The sequence below is a fragment of the Microchirus variegatus genome (assembly GCF_963457635.1).
Source record: "Microchirus variegatus genome assembly, chromosome: 1".
NCBI lineage: Eukaryota > Metazoa > Chordata > Actinopteri > Pleuronectiformes > Soleidae > Microchirus > Microchirus variegatus.
In genome coordinates this window covers 27,932,835-27,951,772 of record NC_139802.1, presented here as the reverse complement: position 1 = coordinate 27,951,772, position 18,938 = coordinate 27,932,835, and the positions used below count along the sequence as shown (strand labels likewise).

General features: G+C 40.7%; 1 protein-coding gene across 1 annotated transcript in view; it reads right to left on the bottom strand.

Moving 5' to 3' along the window:
- The window catches only part of LOC310934600 (voltage-gated inwardly rectifying potassium channel KCNH7-like), a gene marked incomplete at both ends in the record, with an annotated part of 50,607 nt that extends 43,312 nt beyond the window's left edge, over positions 1-7,295 (bottom strand). Inside the window, 2 exons of the mRNA XM_083898353.1 lie at positions 6,019-6,249; positions 7,220-7,295. Coding sequence (XP_083754479.1) covers positions 6,019-6,249; positions 7,220-7,295 — 307 coding nt within the window. The remainder of the gene's footprint in view (positions 1-6,018; positions 6,250-7,219) is intronic.
- Between the last annotated feature and the right edge of the window lie 11,643 nt (positions 7,296-18,938).

Below are 18,938 nucleotides of genomic sequence, written 5' to 3'. Positions count from 1 at the left end.
AAGGTGAACCTGAGAATGTGACAGAGACTGTGGGTGAAACCAAATAAGAGCTTATCTTGTTTGCACAGCAGTGGATCTACAAGAATTGGTTTTACAGACATTGGTTTCCTTTCCACAGTCACAGCATTGAACTCAGGTCGCTTCGGGCAAACAACCAAAGTTATCCGTTATCGGGTGCAGTCTGCTTTACTGCTATACAGCCCCACTCACTTGTGCCCACAAAGCAGCAAGTAATGTACATAAACTCCAGGAATAATGTCCATCATGTATTGAAACTATCTACACTTATTAACAGGATGGGAAGATCGACAGTTTTAGTTTCAGTCACTTAAATAAACAAAGGAAAAATAATACAAATAAAGTCAAGGACATGGACATGTTCAAGTATTAAATTATATAAAAATAATGCATGATTTAATCACTGCTGCCAAATACACCCCTGCAAAACAATTTGTCAGTCAAGAGAATGGCAGAAAACTCATCAGTTTTGAGACTGAAATAAAAGACCAACAACCCAACAATAATCTTAATTTCATTATATGAGTCTCTTTTTAAACAAAAATGCCAACGTCTAACAAACAGCAGGATAAACCTTCTCCAATGTGAGTGTTTGTTACCAGTACTTTTTTGTACCCGTTAGTACACTGCATTTTTATCTGCTGAACAAAAGAAATCTGATGATATAGGATGTCATCTTAGTCTGTGCTAAACATAGAGACTGGATTTAGTCATCATTTAGACACAATTTAAAAGAAAACATATAAAGTTAGAGACACTGTATTTTTCAGTACTACATTCATAAAGTACCATGTATATAAATAAAAAGGATCGTTAATGGATTGCAGGGCTGATAATGATTTGATTTGGAAGAGCACAGTGCTGATAATTGGTCATCATAATCTGAAGCGTCTGATTCGGCAAACACTTGCGTGGAAATGAAACGGTGAAATTATTTCAGTGAGCATCACTTGAGGACAACCAACTTTAATCTATTTATAGCACGAGATTTTCAGTCCTATTTGCTATTTATAAGCAAGGGCATCAAGCACATTCTGAGACTATGGAGCTTTGAAAAGGACTTTAAATAATAATAATAATAATAAAAAGTTATTATGGGGAGCAAGACACTGCGATTTTTCGGTTTGAATTGTTTATTTTTACTCAGTGACTTTAAAAGCTGTCATTAAGACTAGACTTTAAATACTTAAGCTCCAACTTGATCCATTTATTTGCAGTACTTAATGAATAGATCTAAGAAAAAAAAATGGTTGTAGATGAGGAGGAGACACCGACTGCAGCATTAGATGTTTTAACTGAAGCAGCTGCTCTACAAAAAAATGCCTCACTTCTTGTATAGCAAGTGTCATTTGAGTAAATAATCAAATTTTACAAATCAGATTTCTGACCATTACATGGCTTAATGACACAGCATTTATACTGTGTGACCAAATGTGGTCATTTTCTAATACCTTGCTCAGCAATCTTTCAACATTAACTTTAAGGTCAAATACACACTGAATAAAATAAAGGCAGCATCTCCACACTGTGAGGTCTCACATGAAGTTCAGCCTGTAGCTGTTAAGCCTGCAAAGTTTGTATGTATCCAATATGTTTATACATTCGTCATAGTTTGTTGGTATTTTATGACTCATTTTATGCAGTATGCATTTGTTTGGCAGGTTAAAAAAAATCTAATATAATCATCAATCTTAAATACATCATTGTATACTCTCACACTCTCCAGTCTGCAAATCTGACCAACAATACATCATGTGTAATGACTTCTGCCATATCCTACATTTGTCTAACACATTCCCTAGTTGCCTTTTTCCATTTGTTACAAATGAAAACAAATGTGATACTGTCAGGGACGATGACAGCAAAACATAAAGCAAGATTGCACAAACACATCACTTTCCTGATGTTAACAGAAGCACTATTTGTGTAATAAGTCTAGGTACTTTAATACATAACCATAACTCACATTACACACAGTAATGTATGTGAATAATTGCTGACAAAATAAGAAACCTTGTTTTTACTGATGAAAAATCACATCTGTCAACAGAACTAAGTGATGATAAATGGCAGTTTGGAACAAAAAGACACGCCTGACAAAAGCCAAAGACATACAGTCAAATTTAGGAATATGTGACTCATCCTGGATTAAAGAGAAATGCTATAAATGGCAAGCTCATGGGTTTTTGCGTCTTAAAACAACTACCTCTCCTCCTATAGAAGTCACAGAACTACGTGAGCTGGAAGGACAAAAGACCAGAGTTTTAGTGAAGGCTTAAATCATAAAGCATTCAGAATGTGGCAGAAATTCTGCTGACAAGCTGAATCTCCTTCACGGCGTGTAAAGGACAGTGGGTGATGTGTTTATAAAGACACTGGGTCACAGGATTAAAAGGAAGAAAATTGCCTCACAGAAACCCCCTGTGGTCCACCACGAGAGGAGCAATCAGCTTGCTGCAATGACATTTCCCCAGAAATTCCAATACAGGATTCTAGCCATATGGGCCCAGAGCTGTGAGTGTGGGGGTCTATGTGCGTGCGTGCGTGCGCTGTGGATGAGGCTAAGGTACAAATTAAGTTACATCTAAAATCAAACCTGCAACACAGAATCGTTCTTTTGAAATCATGTTTGTCTGACACTGGGTTTTCATTCCTGCACTTAAAATGAAGTATTGTTTAAGATCACACTAAATCTACTACATATTTAGTCTTATTGCTAGGCTTTTTCAAAGGGGTACTACGGAGAGGATCGCTGCATAGTTGCACACATGAAGATTATAAGTGGTTACACACACTACTGAATGGTTGATATACAGTAGCATACTATAAAACATGCGTTTTTTCTCCATTTCACATGATTAGAAACATACATTCTTGTCAAAGGATGATGTACAGCATATAACTGCACAGCCTTACTAGAGTATGGCAAAAAGCAGATCGCCACAGCTGTCAATCTACTTAAAACAGGAGTATGACCTTCCCCGGAGAGGCCCAGAGTCAGGTGAGAGGAAAACACTGAGGTAATTAGAGCCATAAGATACAGAATGGTAATGAGGCTTTTTCCCCCGTTGCAGGGTCTGACAGACAGAAGTCCTCCAGCTCTTTTATCCGAGTCTCCTGTGGGCCAGCAGGTGGAGAGAGGGCATTTGGTCGTCATTGATTTCCCCTTTCCAATGTACCGGTTTTGCAACATAAAGGTTTTTGTGTCCTCATTAATGCTGTTTGCTCAGCAGATCAATGCAAAGTGAACCCCCAGCTTGGCTTGACAACAGGACAGCCCAGCGGCATCAGACTTGGTCTGAAGTTATTCTTTACCTCACACTGTACTGTAGTACAGTAGACTACACTGTAATTACTTCTATGCAAGCCCTCCCAAATTATTTGACTCAATTTTACTGAAATGTGAGTATTTGTCCTGATGCTTCCATGTTTCCCTCAACACTGCCTCTCTCAAGCCTTCAAACAACAAATAATTTTGTTTGCTTAATTAACTCAAAAAACATTCCCAGGGGGTTTCAACATAATAGTATATTATGCAACACTCTTCACTACCAGTAATGCTCACCAATGGTCCCTGTGCACTATTTTTAACGCAAAAAAAATCAAATGTGTCTTGAAGGTGCATGCAACAGAACATGCGTTTAAGATAGTTCTCCTGTTGCCACAATGAAGAGTTACGCAATAGTATGAACACCTATTACTATACGGTCAGACACATGCAGTGGTGTATAAATGACATTTTCCCTCTGAAATATAGTTGATTATTTCAGTTAAAGGCTATTAAAAAGCTGTGCTGTACCGCACCTCCACTCACAGAGGCAGGATGTCATCTCCGGCACTGGAGCACAGAAAAATTGTTGCATTTCTGAAACCGACTGAGCTATACACAGAATTTAGTAACTATATTTCAGGCTGTAGACAAAGTTACATAAAGGCAATACAAAAAAGGCAAATAGACAGTCTGAGGGGTCAAAGGCAAAGACACACCACATCAAAACATAAGCTGACATCTGCACTCTACCCATTCTCTCAACCATTTTTCTGTAACTTTATCTCAGTCTTTCAACCTCTGACCCCACACGTCTTAGTCTCCAAGGGTACTGTCATTTGTAACTGCTCTGTGAACCATTTTCAACCCAATCTATGTCACCTCTCTCCCTCTGGGTTTACACACATACGCACCCACCCACACACACGGCCAATGCAACACCAATCTCGATGCAGTGTATCTGTTTAAAAGATATATGAAGCTACTACTATACATTATCTTTCACCAATGTCAATTATGCCTGCGACGATTATTTGATTAATCCATTAATAATCAATGACTAATTAACCAAATTAAAGATAAAAAAAGGTGATCTATAATGTTAACCAGATAAACAAACTACCAGCAGATGGATCAGAAGATGGGATCATGTTCAGCAGACAGGTTAATTCAGAGTTTAGATTTGAGCACTGCTCCACATTATCAGCATAGGTTCTGTACTATCAAATCTAAGAACCTTTGCTGATAATTTTCGATAATTGGATTTTACAGATCCAAATAGCGCTGCATAACACAAATCAGTCAATTACTACTGCCAGGTATTTTTAGGTGAAAGTTAATTTATACGAGGGCAAATTAAATAATACTGGTTTCTGGACAAAACATAATTTTGAGGTTTGGAACACCAATAGGTATTTTGCACCATTATCTGCATTTAACAGATGAAATAATAAAAAAAATATATGTTTGTTGTTGACACGTTGAACTCAATCTCTCAGACATGATTAAAGGTGCATTATGTAATAAATCTAAAGCAACTGGTCATAAAATCCTCCTAATATGTCACAGAGACTTAATGTTCATATAACATACTGAACTCACCAACAGTACAGCCAAAATATTTGCATTAAAAAAAAATATATTCAGAAAACGAAACCTAAAAGACCTTGGTATTTTGAATTTGAATGTAGTAACCGTTTTTGGCCACATTCTTACATATGGCACCTTTAATTATCAATGTGAAAATCCATTGATTTGAAGAGAAGGATAAATAACACAATAACACCCACATATACAACAATTTAAGTATCATTTAACTGCACTTAATATGGTTGATGTTGTGTGATTTAAATAAAAAACACCACCACGCACTGCACTATCATGACACACAACTCGGTGGCATAGTTACAATTAAAACAAGCCCACATATGTGATGATATAACTATTAATCCTTAGACAAAACTTCCCCGGCCCTTTAAAATGATGCAAGGACATTTAATGATGCCAATACAAATGTCAATGATAGAGGTCATAGGATGAACTCTCCCTGAACCAGCACAGATGTGACTGAAGTGTGCTTTGTTACTCTAAAATAATACAAGCTGTCATGCCAAGTCATCATTTGTACGCAGTGTTTATATTTACACTAGATTATCTGAAGTGTAGAAAAGTGTAAACTATTAAAATGGCCACAGGAGGACAATTGTCAGGAGGAATAAATGTTTATATATAATAATACGTTAAATGTACAGCCACTGATACATTGATCTAGAGATAAGGGAAAAAACACACATGCTTCACTTTCTTCAAGTTAATGTATAAAGAGCTTCATCCTTTCTATGGTGCCCTATCCTGTCCATGCTAATGAACATCATTCCCAGCCAGCCAGTGCCTGCATCACTTCATAACTGGACTTTACTGCACAGGAAGCCATCACAGCTGCTCGTCCATCCCTCCAGGGTTATAACCAAGACACAGTGATTTGCTGCTGTAAAATGCTCCAGATAGAGCTGACAGAAAACTAAATATTGGCCAAAGACTTCAAATAACAAAACTTTATCTTAAGTATAATTGTGGAAAATAGAACAGAACAAAAGTCTTGCTTTTAGAGAGAAGGTAAAGGAGCAAAAATGGTTCAGCCAGCATCCAATTCTAAGTGATACTACAGCAACCAACTGATGTGTGTTTTGTTTACGCCACCTGAGCCCACACTGATAGCCCACAGCACTCACCATCCTTGCGGTGGTAAGTGATCTCCACCTTGCGCTCCTCTGAGCCGAGCAGAGCCTGCGCCACCTGGGCCACTGCATGCCGACTGGTCAACTGGCCATGCAGGAAGTCACATGTGCACGGCTTCTGCATGACGTCCGGCCTGGAAAAGCCCGTCATCTCGCAGAAGCTGTCATTACAGTAGATGATAGCGCAGTTCTGCACCCGGGCATTAGCTATGACGAACTTCTTATCTGTAAAGAGGTAGAGGAGAGAATGGATGAAGGAGAATGTTAATAATTGAAGACTTTACCATAAACAAGACAAGTTCACTGCAGTGGATCACGTTATTTAAATACAACATAATAATACAACATAATAATATGTATAATAATAATATAATAATAACACACAAGCTCATTTGCTATATGGTTCAACCTTTGCAAAAACTAAATCAATTACAGGAATACTAAAATTTATTTAAAAATAAATAAACCCAGGTTTTGTTGGGTGTTTGGTTTGATTGCATATATTCTATTGAGAACCTTAATATACAGTAGGTTCTTGCTGTTTCAGCAAATATGACAAGTTGAAAATGTTACTGTTTTGTTTCAGTGTTCCAAAACACATTTAATATATATTGAATGTGTTTTGGAACACATTCAATAACACATTCAGTTTTTGAAATATTTCAAAAACTGAATGTGAACATTTCAGCTGGAAAACACAGATTTATGACACATTCCGTCTTTTTTCTTCTTCCAGTAAGCATCCATAATAGTGTGAAGCTACACATTGCTGTAAATAATGTATTAGTCAAATATAATTATATAATACGTGTCAAATGTAATCTACTGGAGGATTTAATGAAGGAAATGTTAGCATTTTGGAATATAATCATAAATGAATTAAACCCTATGGTCCATGTTGACAGTGGAGCAGGGGAACACATGCAGGTAGATAAACCAGGTGTTAGATAAGGTTACTGGGTTAATTATCTTAACTTACGGTGACTTCAATGGATCTCTGATAAACAGTTAATCAAAATCAGTTGACAGAATAATAATTAATTGTATCATCCGCATTATACGCCTTTTTGTGGGAAATCTCATTATATGGTTTCCTAACAAGTAAATTAGTGCTCCCTCTGTCTCATGGATGCAGCAGGAAGACACAAAGGCAGCACAAACACAACAGCACAGTACGACAGCCACAGCTACTCACTTTGTCCTTCGAATTTGCGAATAATTACTCCCAGAAACGTGTTTTGTGGCGCAACATGACCCCTCCGGACAGGCATGGTTCCCTCTCCAAAAAATAATGATGCTAAGAATATGATAATTTCTGGCTGTCCAAGTGAGAGCGAGCCCCCAAAACGCCTGCCGTCAAGTTCAACCAAAGCCAGAGGGGCTCCCCGTTTTCTTTGTCACCAGTCACTCATCCTTGGAGGAAATATCTCCCCCCTCTGCTTTGTTCCTCCCCCCTGGCCCCCGATTTCTCCCTCACTACAACTCCGACGCGTCCCCGGTTAAACGCATCGCAGAGGCTCTGTCACCCTGCGCTGCTCGCCGACGTGAAGCTCCAAAAGAAACGAGATAAAACAGCAGCGGTTCAAACACCATCTCCTCGAAAACACGGCGATGAGCGAGCGAGCGAGCGTGTGCGTGGAGTGGGAGGGTGCGTGGGGGGGGGGGGGGTGCACTGTTGTGAAGGGAAGACTGATGGTCTGTGAGGCCAATGGCTGAGAGGAGAGGGGAAAACCCACATGGATGCGCGGACAAAGCGGCAGACGCACGGAGAGATAGTAGAAGGAGGCAGGGGCAGACAAGTAACGGACTAGTGAAACGCGTTACAATGTGCAATTTATTCTTACTCTACACATCTATGCAATACAAAGAATGACAATGTGTACTTTATTTAGATTATTTACAAATCTATGCTTTTTATTCCAGCTATGTGCAAAAAAAAAGTACTTTAACGCGAGTCATTATACATTTTGTAATCTGTTCGTACCATCAACAATGCAAAGTGGCCACTATCACTGCAGCCATTTTGAGAGGTCGCGGTAGGAAAACAACAGGTGTAAATAATCAAATATATGATGGCTCATTTCCATTTAGTTCCCTCAGCTCCAGGGTGTATAATGCTTCAATGTCACACTGTCCTGGTGAACTGAACAGAGTCAGGTTACGTGTGCTTTCCCTGCTAAAACATGTCAAAATGGCTGCTGTTGTTGTAATTAAGGCCTAATAAGTCACTGGTGGGCATTTTACACGTAGAAGTTAATTAATATGGACTGTTCTTAATAAATGTGAAGAAAACATTACAATATATTAGCAGATATGGGTTGAACTATTAAAACAACACCTACACCCTCACCGCTCATCTATTATTTTGCCTACAATAGCGAAGAACCTACACACTTAGCCTGCGAAAACAAAAAGAAAAGAGTGATTCTCTGTGTGAAATTACTCACATTATTTAGATGTTAACGGCGGGAATTATGCATAGCTGTGGCGCAGTTTGACAGTGAAAGGGGAACAATAAGCAAAGCACGAGGAGTAACGAAACATGCCGTTTGACTGTAATGGCCGACTGTAATTAGGCGCACCTGTGACTTATTCCTGAGTCACGAGCCCGGCAGCGCTGCTGAGAGGGGTGACGTCAGGGCAGCGTACGCAGGTGTATCGCATGTCTCATTACTGGAGAGCCCCCGGCCCCGACACGGTTGACGGCTGTGTTTTAAATGTCTTGTGTAGCCTCGGGTTTCCGCTTCGTAGCCGGGCTACTTTCCACACACACACACACACACGCAGGGAGAGAGTGTGTGAGGAGAGTGTGTCGAGAGTGACAGGGACTCCGTTGTGGGAGGCGCTGTCCATGGTGCTGCGAAGAGGAAGTGCTGGCCGTGGTGCTTCAGCGAGGAGAAGCGACTGAAGAAGGAACTCAAACCTCTGCAAATACAGCTCTGTTTCCTAAAGCGTCAAACCCACTAACAATCAGTGGCGGTAAATCATTCCTCCAATGTGCTATAACCTACAGTACATACACAGAAAATGCAATCCAAACCCGAGTTATGCTGCTCACAGGCAACCAAAAAAAAAAAACGATCAGTATCATTATCTTAAGATAACATATTAAATAACATAAACACCATTACCACTGATTTCAAGTGCTGTTAAAGTGTTTTTTCATGCAATTACTGGTTAGTAATCATTCAGAGAATGATAAGTGCATGTGGTTCTCAAGTCAAAAACATTAGAGCTGCCTGTATGGAGTCAAGTATTTCCTCTAAACTATAATCCATTTAGCTGGATTCCTGAACTAAATGTTTCAGTGCTTCAGTTAAAGCAAAAGCAACAGCAACTTTGTGTATTTAGTACCTTTAAAGAGTTTACAAGGTGATTTGTCTGAGGAAGCAAACAAGAGAAACATGACGACAAATGCCAGTCGGGAATGCCAGGTGACAATAAGTAAATTAAACAAAAGCAGGACGGAGTAAATATTTGGTAAAGCATACGGGCATAATGAATTAAATGAATAGCAAGAAAGATGGAAAAATACAAAAAGATAACAAAGCAACAAAATGATAAAATCATCAACAACCGTGTAAAACTGGGTTTTAAGAAGTAATTTTAAAGACATAACAAAAATTTCTTGCCTTGGAAATATCAATAGTGTAAAGGTACTCTAAGGTAAGAATGTTATTAAATATATTTAAAGTGACATTCTTATATGACAATGATATTATATATTATTTATTGATCACATGAAAGGTATGCAAGCGTATAGGCAACCCTGTTGCAGTGTTAATACAGTGGATAGTAATGTGGACTAAAGGTTTAAATATGTTAATGCTCCAGCTCATCCTCGCAATTCATTCATTCTGCACTTGTTCCACTTTCCTTCCACATTCAATTTGTTTTCCCTGTCCATGTCTCTTGCTGACTGTCTCACTCTCAGACACGCACACATCCCTTATCTAGTGAAACATCTGTCCTGCTCTAACACCAGCTCTCGCTCCATCTGGTCCATTTAGAAAACGATTCACAACTTGCAGACATTAGAGGGACTGGAGGCACCATATGCTGCTTTTACGACCTTTTGTTTTGACTATACGGTAGCTTCAGTGCGACGGCAGTCCCTTTGTTCAACACTTTTCTTCATGTCATACACTTACATGATTACGGAGATGCCTTTTGTGTATATTTCAAAATTCAATTTATCATCACACATAACGCAGTAATGACATTTAAACACGTTCCTCCACCTCCCTGTCAAACAGACAGACAGTAAAGGCTCAGCCTCCCCTTGAGTAATATTCACATTAAAAGGAGTGATAACATTAATTAAATGTATATTAGCTCTTGACGAACAGCTTTAAACTCCTGCACACGCTAGAAGCTCATTTTTGTTGCAGCTCAGTAAGTGTTCTGTGTTGAGTGCAAAACATTCTTCATGCAAACACACAAATGCTATGAGGACACACAGACCTCCAAAAGTCAATGTTTATACTGCCTGATTATAACTTTCTGCTGTTGCCAAATGTGACATTTCTGCAAGACAAATACAACATTTACTAAAATCTTGTCTAAAGCCATCAAGAAGATGTACAGTATGTTTGCACTGAAACCTATTCCTACCCAGGCCTCAATAATAGACTGTTATTATTTCATTACTTGCGAGACAAGAGCTGTGGGCGACTGAGGAAACACACTCCCACTGCCTGAGGGCCAGAAAACAAGTTACTATGAAGATGAAGGAAGCTGTGACCTGCACTGTTCCATAATGCTGTGACCTGCACTGTTCCAAAATGCTGATAATAACAATACTACATTTATAGGCGCCTTTCAAGATACCCAAAGCCATTGTACAAAAATATAAGAACAATAAAATACAGAAATAATCAATATACAACAAAGAACAGTATAGATCACAAGCAATTGAGAACGTGCCTGTCATTTAAAGGTAGTGAGAGACTCTAAGTTTCTAATACTTTGTGGGAGAGCATTCCAGAGGCAGGAGGCCAATCGGCTGAAGGCCTTTCACCCCTTTGTTGTCAAACAAGCAGGTGGGAGGGTGAGTTTGATGGAAGGAGAAGACCTGAGAATACAGGTGGGTGTGTTAATGCGGAGGAGGTTGGTGAGGACTGAGGGGCGAGGTTGGCCTTCAACATGAATTTATACATGATGCGATATTTGATAGGGAGCCAGTGAAGATGCTGCAGGGCAGGTGTTATATGACTAATGGAGGAATATTTGCATGATTCCATCAAAATGACCAACATCAAAGCCATATTCAAATGTCTTCCTGAATGCAGAAGACATTCAGAATTTACATGAATTTAAATATATTGGCGTTACCATAGATTTCACGTTATCCTTTAAGAATCATGTTAAAAACATATCTAAATTCCACCTACACAATTTCAGGCTTATCAGATCATCACTGACAAAAGATGCAGCTATAATGTTTCACCGCTCCAGGATTTTTGTCTATTTACTGCCTCTGAATCTGCCAAGTGAAATGGTGTTCTTCAGAAAAAATAAATTTAATATAAGTAGAAACACAGGTGCACTAATTACTGACATCATTTTCCTTCCAAATGCTAATTGAACAACTCTTGCCAGATCCTGTTGGCAAGGACACTCACTGGTTTATGGGAAGTGAAAGCTATAATAATAAATAAAATCATATTTACTTTCCATTGATCAGGATCATCACTTATCTGTTTAATTCCCTTTATGAGGTTGAATCCTATTTGCCAGGCTAATGAGTCATGGCAAGCAAAGGAAATTAAACTTTATCCATGTAAGACGCTGTTATGGTGTGATGAATTATTACGTGGAAATTAAACAACGTAAGAGGCATGCAGGACTCAGAGGTAATAGACAGGGGGATTCTGATGATTTGGGAATGTTTAAGAGGAGTTTCTGTGTTATGAGGTCAGCTGTAGACTTGTGCAACTTAAATATTCCTTGGAAATACCGTGTCACCTTCAACTATTCTGTGATCAAATTAATCAACTCCGTGATTTGATTCAGCAGCTGTGTAACAACAAAGCATCATCAAAAGGAAATGGATATAAGTGCAGTTTGTAGAAGCCTAATGACAGGGAAATAATAATTGTGTAAGTGTTAGTGCGACTGGAAATGTCACAATCCACCTCCACTATCATTGTTTTGGTTTCCCTCATGTTGTCTCTGTGCTGCTCTCTCTCCCCTCTCTGCAGGAGGCGTGGTTGACCTACTTCCACTGAGGACGCTGTGATCAGCAACACCTGCGGCGGCTTCTCCTCACCTGCTCCTGATGAACAATCAGGAGTCTTCTTAAACCTCTGCCGCCCCAGTCACCAGCTTCAGATTGTTTTCGCATTTCCAGCGGATTGGATCAGATCGATCCAATCCGCTGTTGCTTTGAAAAACCGACTCAAAAGCTGGATTGGTGGATGGAGATGGATTACGTGATCATGGATAGCAAAAAAAAAAGGATTACCAAATCCGGATACATTTTATTTAGGAGAGCTGGTGAGCAGAGCTCTTTCCTGTGCCACGCCCAATCGAGTCACTCTCCCAGCAAGCTGATGTGGTCCCAGCAGTCTCTCCCGCTCACCTTCCTCATCGACTCCAGACCAGATGACTACTTTAAGGATCAAAAAATTGCCGACCAAGCCAGGATCCCCACCGTCCCTCTCCCTGAACCATAGACCATCCTAGACCTCTGGCCAAGGTCACCCACAGAACTCAGCCTGTCACCTTCATTCTCTCCGGAAACCACCACACACTGATCCAGTTGTTCCTGATTTCGTCCTCCTTCGCCCCTGCTGTGCTGGGATTACCCTGGTTGGCGCGGCACAACCCCCAGTTTGATTGGTCCAAGGGTAAACTCACCAACTAGAGCATTTCCTGTTACTCCCAGTGCCTTCACTCTGCCCTCCCTGTCCCCTCCCGCGGGACCAGAGATAGTCCCCGCAACCCCAGATCTCACCTCTGGTTCCCTGTGAGTACGACCCCCACCGTTTTTCAGAATCTTGTCAATGACATTCTATGCGATATGCTGGACAAGTTCCTCTTCGTGCACCTGGATGACATCTTAATATTTTCTGAAATGAAAGGGGAACATGTCCAGCATGTTCACCTGGTAGTCCAACACCTTGAAAACTGGCTGTATGTGAAGGCCGAGAAGTGCGCCTTCCATGCCCTGTCCCTTTTTTCATCGAACTGGGCCAGCTTTCTCCTGACCCCTTGTAGTCCATAAGGGACCTAGGCTCCGCCAACTTCTATCGCCGGTTCATACGGGACAACAGCAAGGTGGTTGAGCCTTGTCCCAGGCTGTCACTTCCATTGTGTCTGCCTGCCCCATATGTGCCCGTGGCAAGTCCTCCAACCGCCCTCCCACTGGCCTGCTAAACCCACTTTTCATTCCCCGGTGCCCTTAGTCCCACATTGCTATGGACTTCATCACCAGTCTTCCCCCCCTTCCAGAACAACACAGCTGTTCTAACAGTGGTAGACCGCTTCTCAAAGGCAGTTCACTTCATCACCAAACTTCCCTCTGCCACCGAGACTGGCGATCTCCTGGTGAACCATGTATTCCGCCTGCATGGTTTCCCCCTGCACATGGTCTCTGACCACGGCCCCCAATTCATTCCTCAAGTCTGTAAGGCCTTCTGCACCACCCTGGGTGCATCCATAAGTCTATCCTCCGGCTACCAACCCCAATCCAACGGTCAGATAGAGCAAACCAACCAGAGTCTGGAAAGCACCCTGCTGCATGGAGCTCATTTTTACCCTGGGTTGAATTCACACACAACTCCCTCACTTCCACATCGACCGGAATGTCTCCATTCACGGCCTCCCTCGGATACCAACTTTCAAGAGACAAGATTGCGGTACCCTCCTTTCAGGCTAATCTCCGCCACTCAGTGTGGAGACAAGTCTGTGCCTCTCTTCAATGCCCCTCCCAACAATCCCAAAGACAGGCCAACCGAGTTGAGTTGTTGCCCTTCAAACTTTATGCCCATCTATAGCGGGAATACATTTGTAGCCTGAGCTACATGTGCTTATATTACCAAGGTTTTATTATTATTGCAGCTCATATTGCAACACCAGACCAGCTCTCTGTTTCTGCTCTGGTAAATCGTTTGGTTTTCATAGCCTAAGAATAAGCTTTTAATGTGTATTTCAGGCTTTATGGAGGTTGCTGACATTCAGCAGCCTGAGCAGACAAACAAGGGTGTACGTGTTACGTTTTTAATAAGAAGCTTTAAAACACAAACTAAAGCAACATGGTTTTTGATTATGCAAAGGCCACCATTGTTTCATGATAAAGGGAGGGCATGAGCAGAGCATCTGTTTTTCATGAAATTTGGTGCACTCTCCCATGTTTCACCTTTGGGGGCACTACTGGGCCATTTTGCACCACTATTATGTATTCCCCCAATTTTATAAAAAATAGTACAATATTGGTCCGTTTTCACCAATGTTTAGTGCCTCAAAAATACAATCCTTTCGAAAGAAACAAAATGATTCCAGGAATTCCAATAGGTCCTTGCACCACTGTGTGAGTGCTCAAGCACTAATAATAGCCATGTCTGTTTTTTGGGCAAATATGGATATTCTTCTGCATTGTGGAGGATGGAAGGGATAAAGCTGCAGCAGCCACTGTATAATTGAGGCTGAGTCAGCAGGTAGATGATTACATCGCTGCCCTGCGGGATCATCACCATCATAATGATGAATTTGAGGAGGAAAAATGGTTATTATTGTAGTGTATCCTTGCCTTGGGCCTGATAGTTAGACCATAAACACCGTCCGCTGGTGACAAGTTGTCATTCTTGTAGCACGGAGGTTCAGATTCAGTGTGTGGTGGAGTGGTACATTGAGTGAGACATTGAGTCGTAAGCTTTTCCTTCAACCTGGGTTCAAAGTCCCTTGACAACTAATAACCATCCGGCTGAAATGAACCAGAGCATGCGCACATACCAAATTCTCACTTTCTCCTGAGATGTTTAGTCAAATGAGTACAATCAATAGAAAAACACATAATTCCCCTCTCTTGTCTACTACCAAATCAGTTAAAATTGGCCTTGCCATGCAGAATTTAAGGATGCTGCCTGCTGTCAAATCACCCCTGTCCACTTTATGTGACACTGGCTTTAAAGCTTAGGGCCTGCAAAGGGTTTATTCTCTGGCTTTTGTGAGTGTAAGAAAGCTAACATGGCTGCCAACAAATCAGCAGTGATTTCCCCTGGTAGTTGTAAAGGATCTGTATTACTACTAGGCATTTTCTCTGACCTCAGCCCAGGAGAGAGGCTCAGTGTACTGCAGCTTGTGCAGCAGTCATTAAATAAACTCTGTGCAGCATAATCCACTCAGTATCTGCTCATTCATGACTACAGAGAGGGATAAATAGCTTGTGTGTGTGTGTGTGTGTGTGTGTGTGTGTGTGTGTGTGTGTGTGTGTGTGTGTGTGTGTATGGGGGTGTGTGTGTGTGTATTAGTGTGTGTGTGTGTGTTTGGGGTGTGTGTGTGTGTGTGTGTGTGAGAGAATATGAATATTGTTATTATTTGTCATGGTATGAATAGTATTTTATACACACAATATGCTTTATAGTCTAATGTTACCACAACCATGTGCTTCCTGAGGCTACACAAATACTATGAAATATGAAATGTTTTATCAAAATTATTACACTATTTTTACACTATTACACTTATTTTTACACTATTACTCTCGACACCACTCTTTGAGCCCCAGTTGGAACAAGGGCCTTTCCGCCTGGAGTTCTCATGTTCTCCCCCGTAAGTGCATGAGTTTTCTCCAGCTTCTTCCCAAAGTCCACAAACATGCAATATGGGGATTAGGCAAATTGGACATTTTAAATTGACCATAGCTGTAAAAGTGAATGGTTGTATGTTTCTATATGTTGTATGTTTCCCTGCGATGGACTGGCGATCTGTCCAGGGTGTACCCCGCCAATCGCCCTATGTCAGCTGAGATTGGCATAGCACTCCCTTGCGGCCTTCCTGTGGAGGTATAAAATGGATGGATATCAGGGGTGGTTCTATAGGGGGTGCAACAGGGACCTAGGTCCTTGTAACTCTGAGCCTGTGATCCCCCATAAAATATCATATAATTATACATTTCTGGCACTAATATTGTACTGATGCAAAATCCAGAAGTAATGTGGCTCAACACTGTAATGGGAAATGTTAGTATGTGAAACATAAAAAGATTTACTTTCCCAAGATTGACATGCTGTCCGCATGGTTGAACTGGATGAAGATGATGGAGCTTGTTTGTTGGTAGGAGTGCAGTGGCAGTGAAATAGCTGTCAACATAATTGTGATCATTAAAATTGATAATGATGACAAGTAGGATTACGATGTCGGTCGTGTACAGAATGACAGTGATTTAACTTGATGATGTTGAAACAGTAGCATCAATACCAGTCCTTTTAGTGAGTTAATGTGTGAGTTAAATGTTTATCTTCCAACAGGCATCAGTCTTTAGCCTCCTCACTACTATTGCTGCTGGGAGTGTTTTTGAGAGGAGAATATCCCTCTATAAGCCTGAGTGTCAGCTGGGTTGTTCCATTCATTTTTAACTTAATCTGTTCAGTATGTGGAGCAATTTAGCTCGGGTAACCTGGCCTTGGTCCCTAATCCACAGATCATTCCTGGGCAAATAGCTGCTACATCCAGGAATGACCCTCTCAGTCTCTCTCTTTGCCTTAGGTATTTGTTGCTCCTTGATTGCTAATTCTGCCTAAAAGCCAGGGAAAGACACCAGGACATGGCTACCCATCAGAAAAAAACACAGAATGAATAGAAAATTTACTGTGAGTGTTGAAAATGAAGGAGAAGAAGATGAGGTCAAGTCTGAATGTAACCAGAAATTCACGTTGTGTTTCACTACAGTACAGTTCCTCATCTGTTTTCTCCCAGACATTTTCCAAAGCTGACCTCTTCCACAGATAAATGTCTCACCTTTCCTCATCTGCCTGTCTTGCTATCTTTTGGGAGCTCAATGGTTCATGAGAACTGCACACTGCGGACACAGTGTTGGTGTGTCAGTGATAACCCATGTGTCACTCCAAGATACCGGCAGCAGCTCTCTGTAAACCTGTGGCTTTGTCTTGTGTCAGTGTCACCATCACAGCTAAACGTCTGTGACTGCACAGCTCATCACCACACAGAGGTGTCATCCCAGAGATGTATCACCTCGCACATGTCCCCGTCTCTTTGCTTGTCCACTCGAGGTGCAAAAGTGGAGTGATTCTGACTGTGGGTTGTGTGATGGCGTTTTACTCTCTATGTGTTCTACACTGGTGAGAAATTGAGAAAAGCCATTTTCGTAAAGTGAAGTCATATTTGCCTTTTGAGCCTCTCTTCATGGAGCATGGTCTGATAATCGGTTTAAAGGTTACAGCTCATTCATGTGTCAGAATTTAGATTGGGTCCTGGGTTGGCTTTAAGCTACAAAAGCAGTTACACTCTTTTACCAGTGGTAAATTCCTCCACAATAGCAGCATCTGGTAAACACTGACCCTCTTCCGTTCTCAAAATGTTGTTTTGCCAATATGAAAAGTTGTTTATTACCAAATGTATTAATTATTCCCACAGAAATGTGTCCATTGAGGTGACTTTTTATCAAATATGAAATGTGTGTATTATCATAAGAATATACTTCTATATCACTCACACACACATCAGTTCATTGTGCCCGATCTTGCCAGCAAACCCATGAGCATAGTACTCACCTCTGCTTCTGCATTTAGCTTTTCCTTGCCTGAGAGAACTCTCAGTGAAATCCGCCTGAAATTACAGATGCGGTGCAAAACTCAAGTGTAACTGAGTTCCCTGCTCTGTTTACTTGTCACACACAGCTCAACTTGCGAACACATGTAAACACCTGAGGTTTGCACTCGTATACACCCACATGATGTGTATAATTAAATGGAGTGGCGATTGTCATTACAAGTGGTGACAAATGCATCTATTAATGAGAGCAGCTGGATGCTTTGCAGCTACAGGATCAAAAACAAGTCACATGATTCATCTTCTGGCATTAACATTGAGTTGGCGTGTAAATCTATGAAATTATATTGGAATTAAGTCTAATAAAAATATCACTCACTTGGCAACACAGTTCCTTTGGGCGACATTAAAATCTAAATATAGCCGACTTTCTGCAAAACTGAACAAGAGTAAAGATATGAATGTGAGATGATTATGTTTGCATCCCTGGTTCCAATTCATCATTGACTGAGAGGTTTAAAAGCAGATCATATTTCTGCTTGGTCTCTGTGCAATGCATGCTACTCACAGACATGATTAGAGCAGCATTATTTAGCATTGGTGCTGGTGTTGACAGAGCACAGAGACTGAGATATTTTTAGACTTTGTTTACCTACTGACTGACTTTTTATCCTATAATCCCTTGTAGTTGTCTGATGATTTGTAAGGAGTACAGTTGGTCCAAATCCAGTTCTATAATATTTATAACTATTATGGCTACAGTTCAAATTCACAAATATAGTTTACAAGAACAAATAGGGTTTTAATGTTTGTCAGTTTCTTGATGAGATATTACTTTTGTTTTTTTTTTAAGAAAAGGGCATTGATTTGCATTGAGATTCCAAACAAATTCAAGCATTTGAGCACACCCAAGAGGCTCCACGTGGCAGTGGATTGTATTTGACAAGAAACGTTTTGAAATTTGAAGGAAATGTAACCAAATGACTGCTTTTTGTAGAGTAGACTGTAATATTCTACATTCTTAAGTGAATGTACTGCATGTAACTGGCCATTAATGACTCTAGTAGCAACTCAAAGTGCTTTACACTACAGGTCAAATGCACAGCCCTTGGTCTATTCATAGAGTGGCACACATGCTGTACACTGACAGAGTTACATCATCAAGGTCAGTTTGGGGTTCA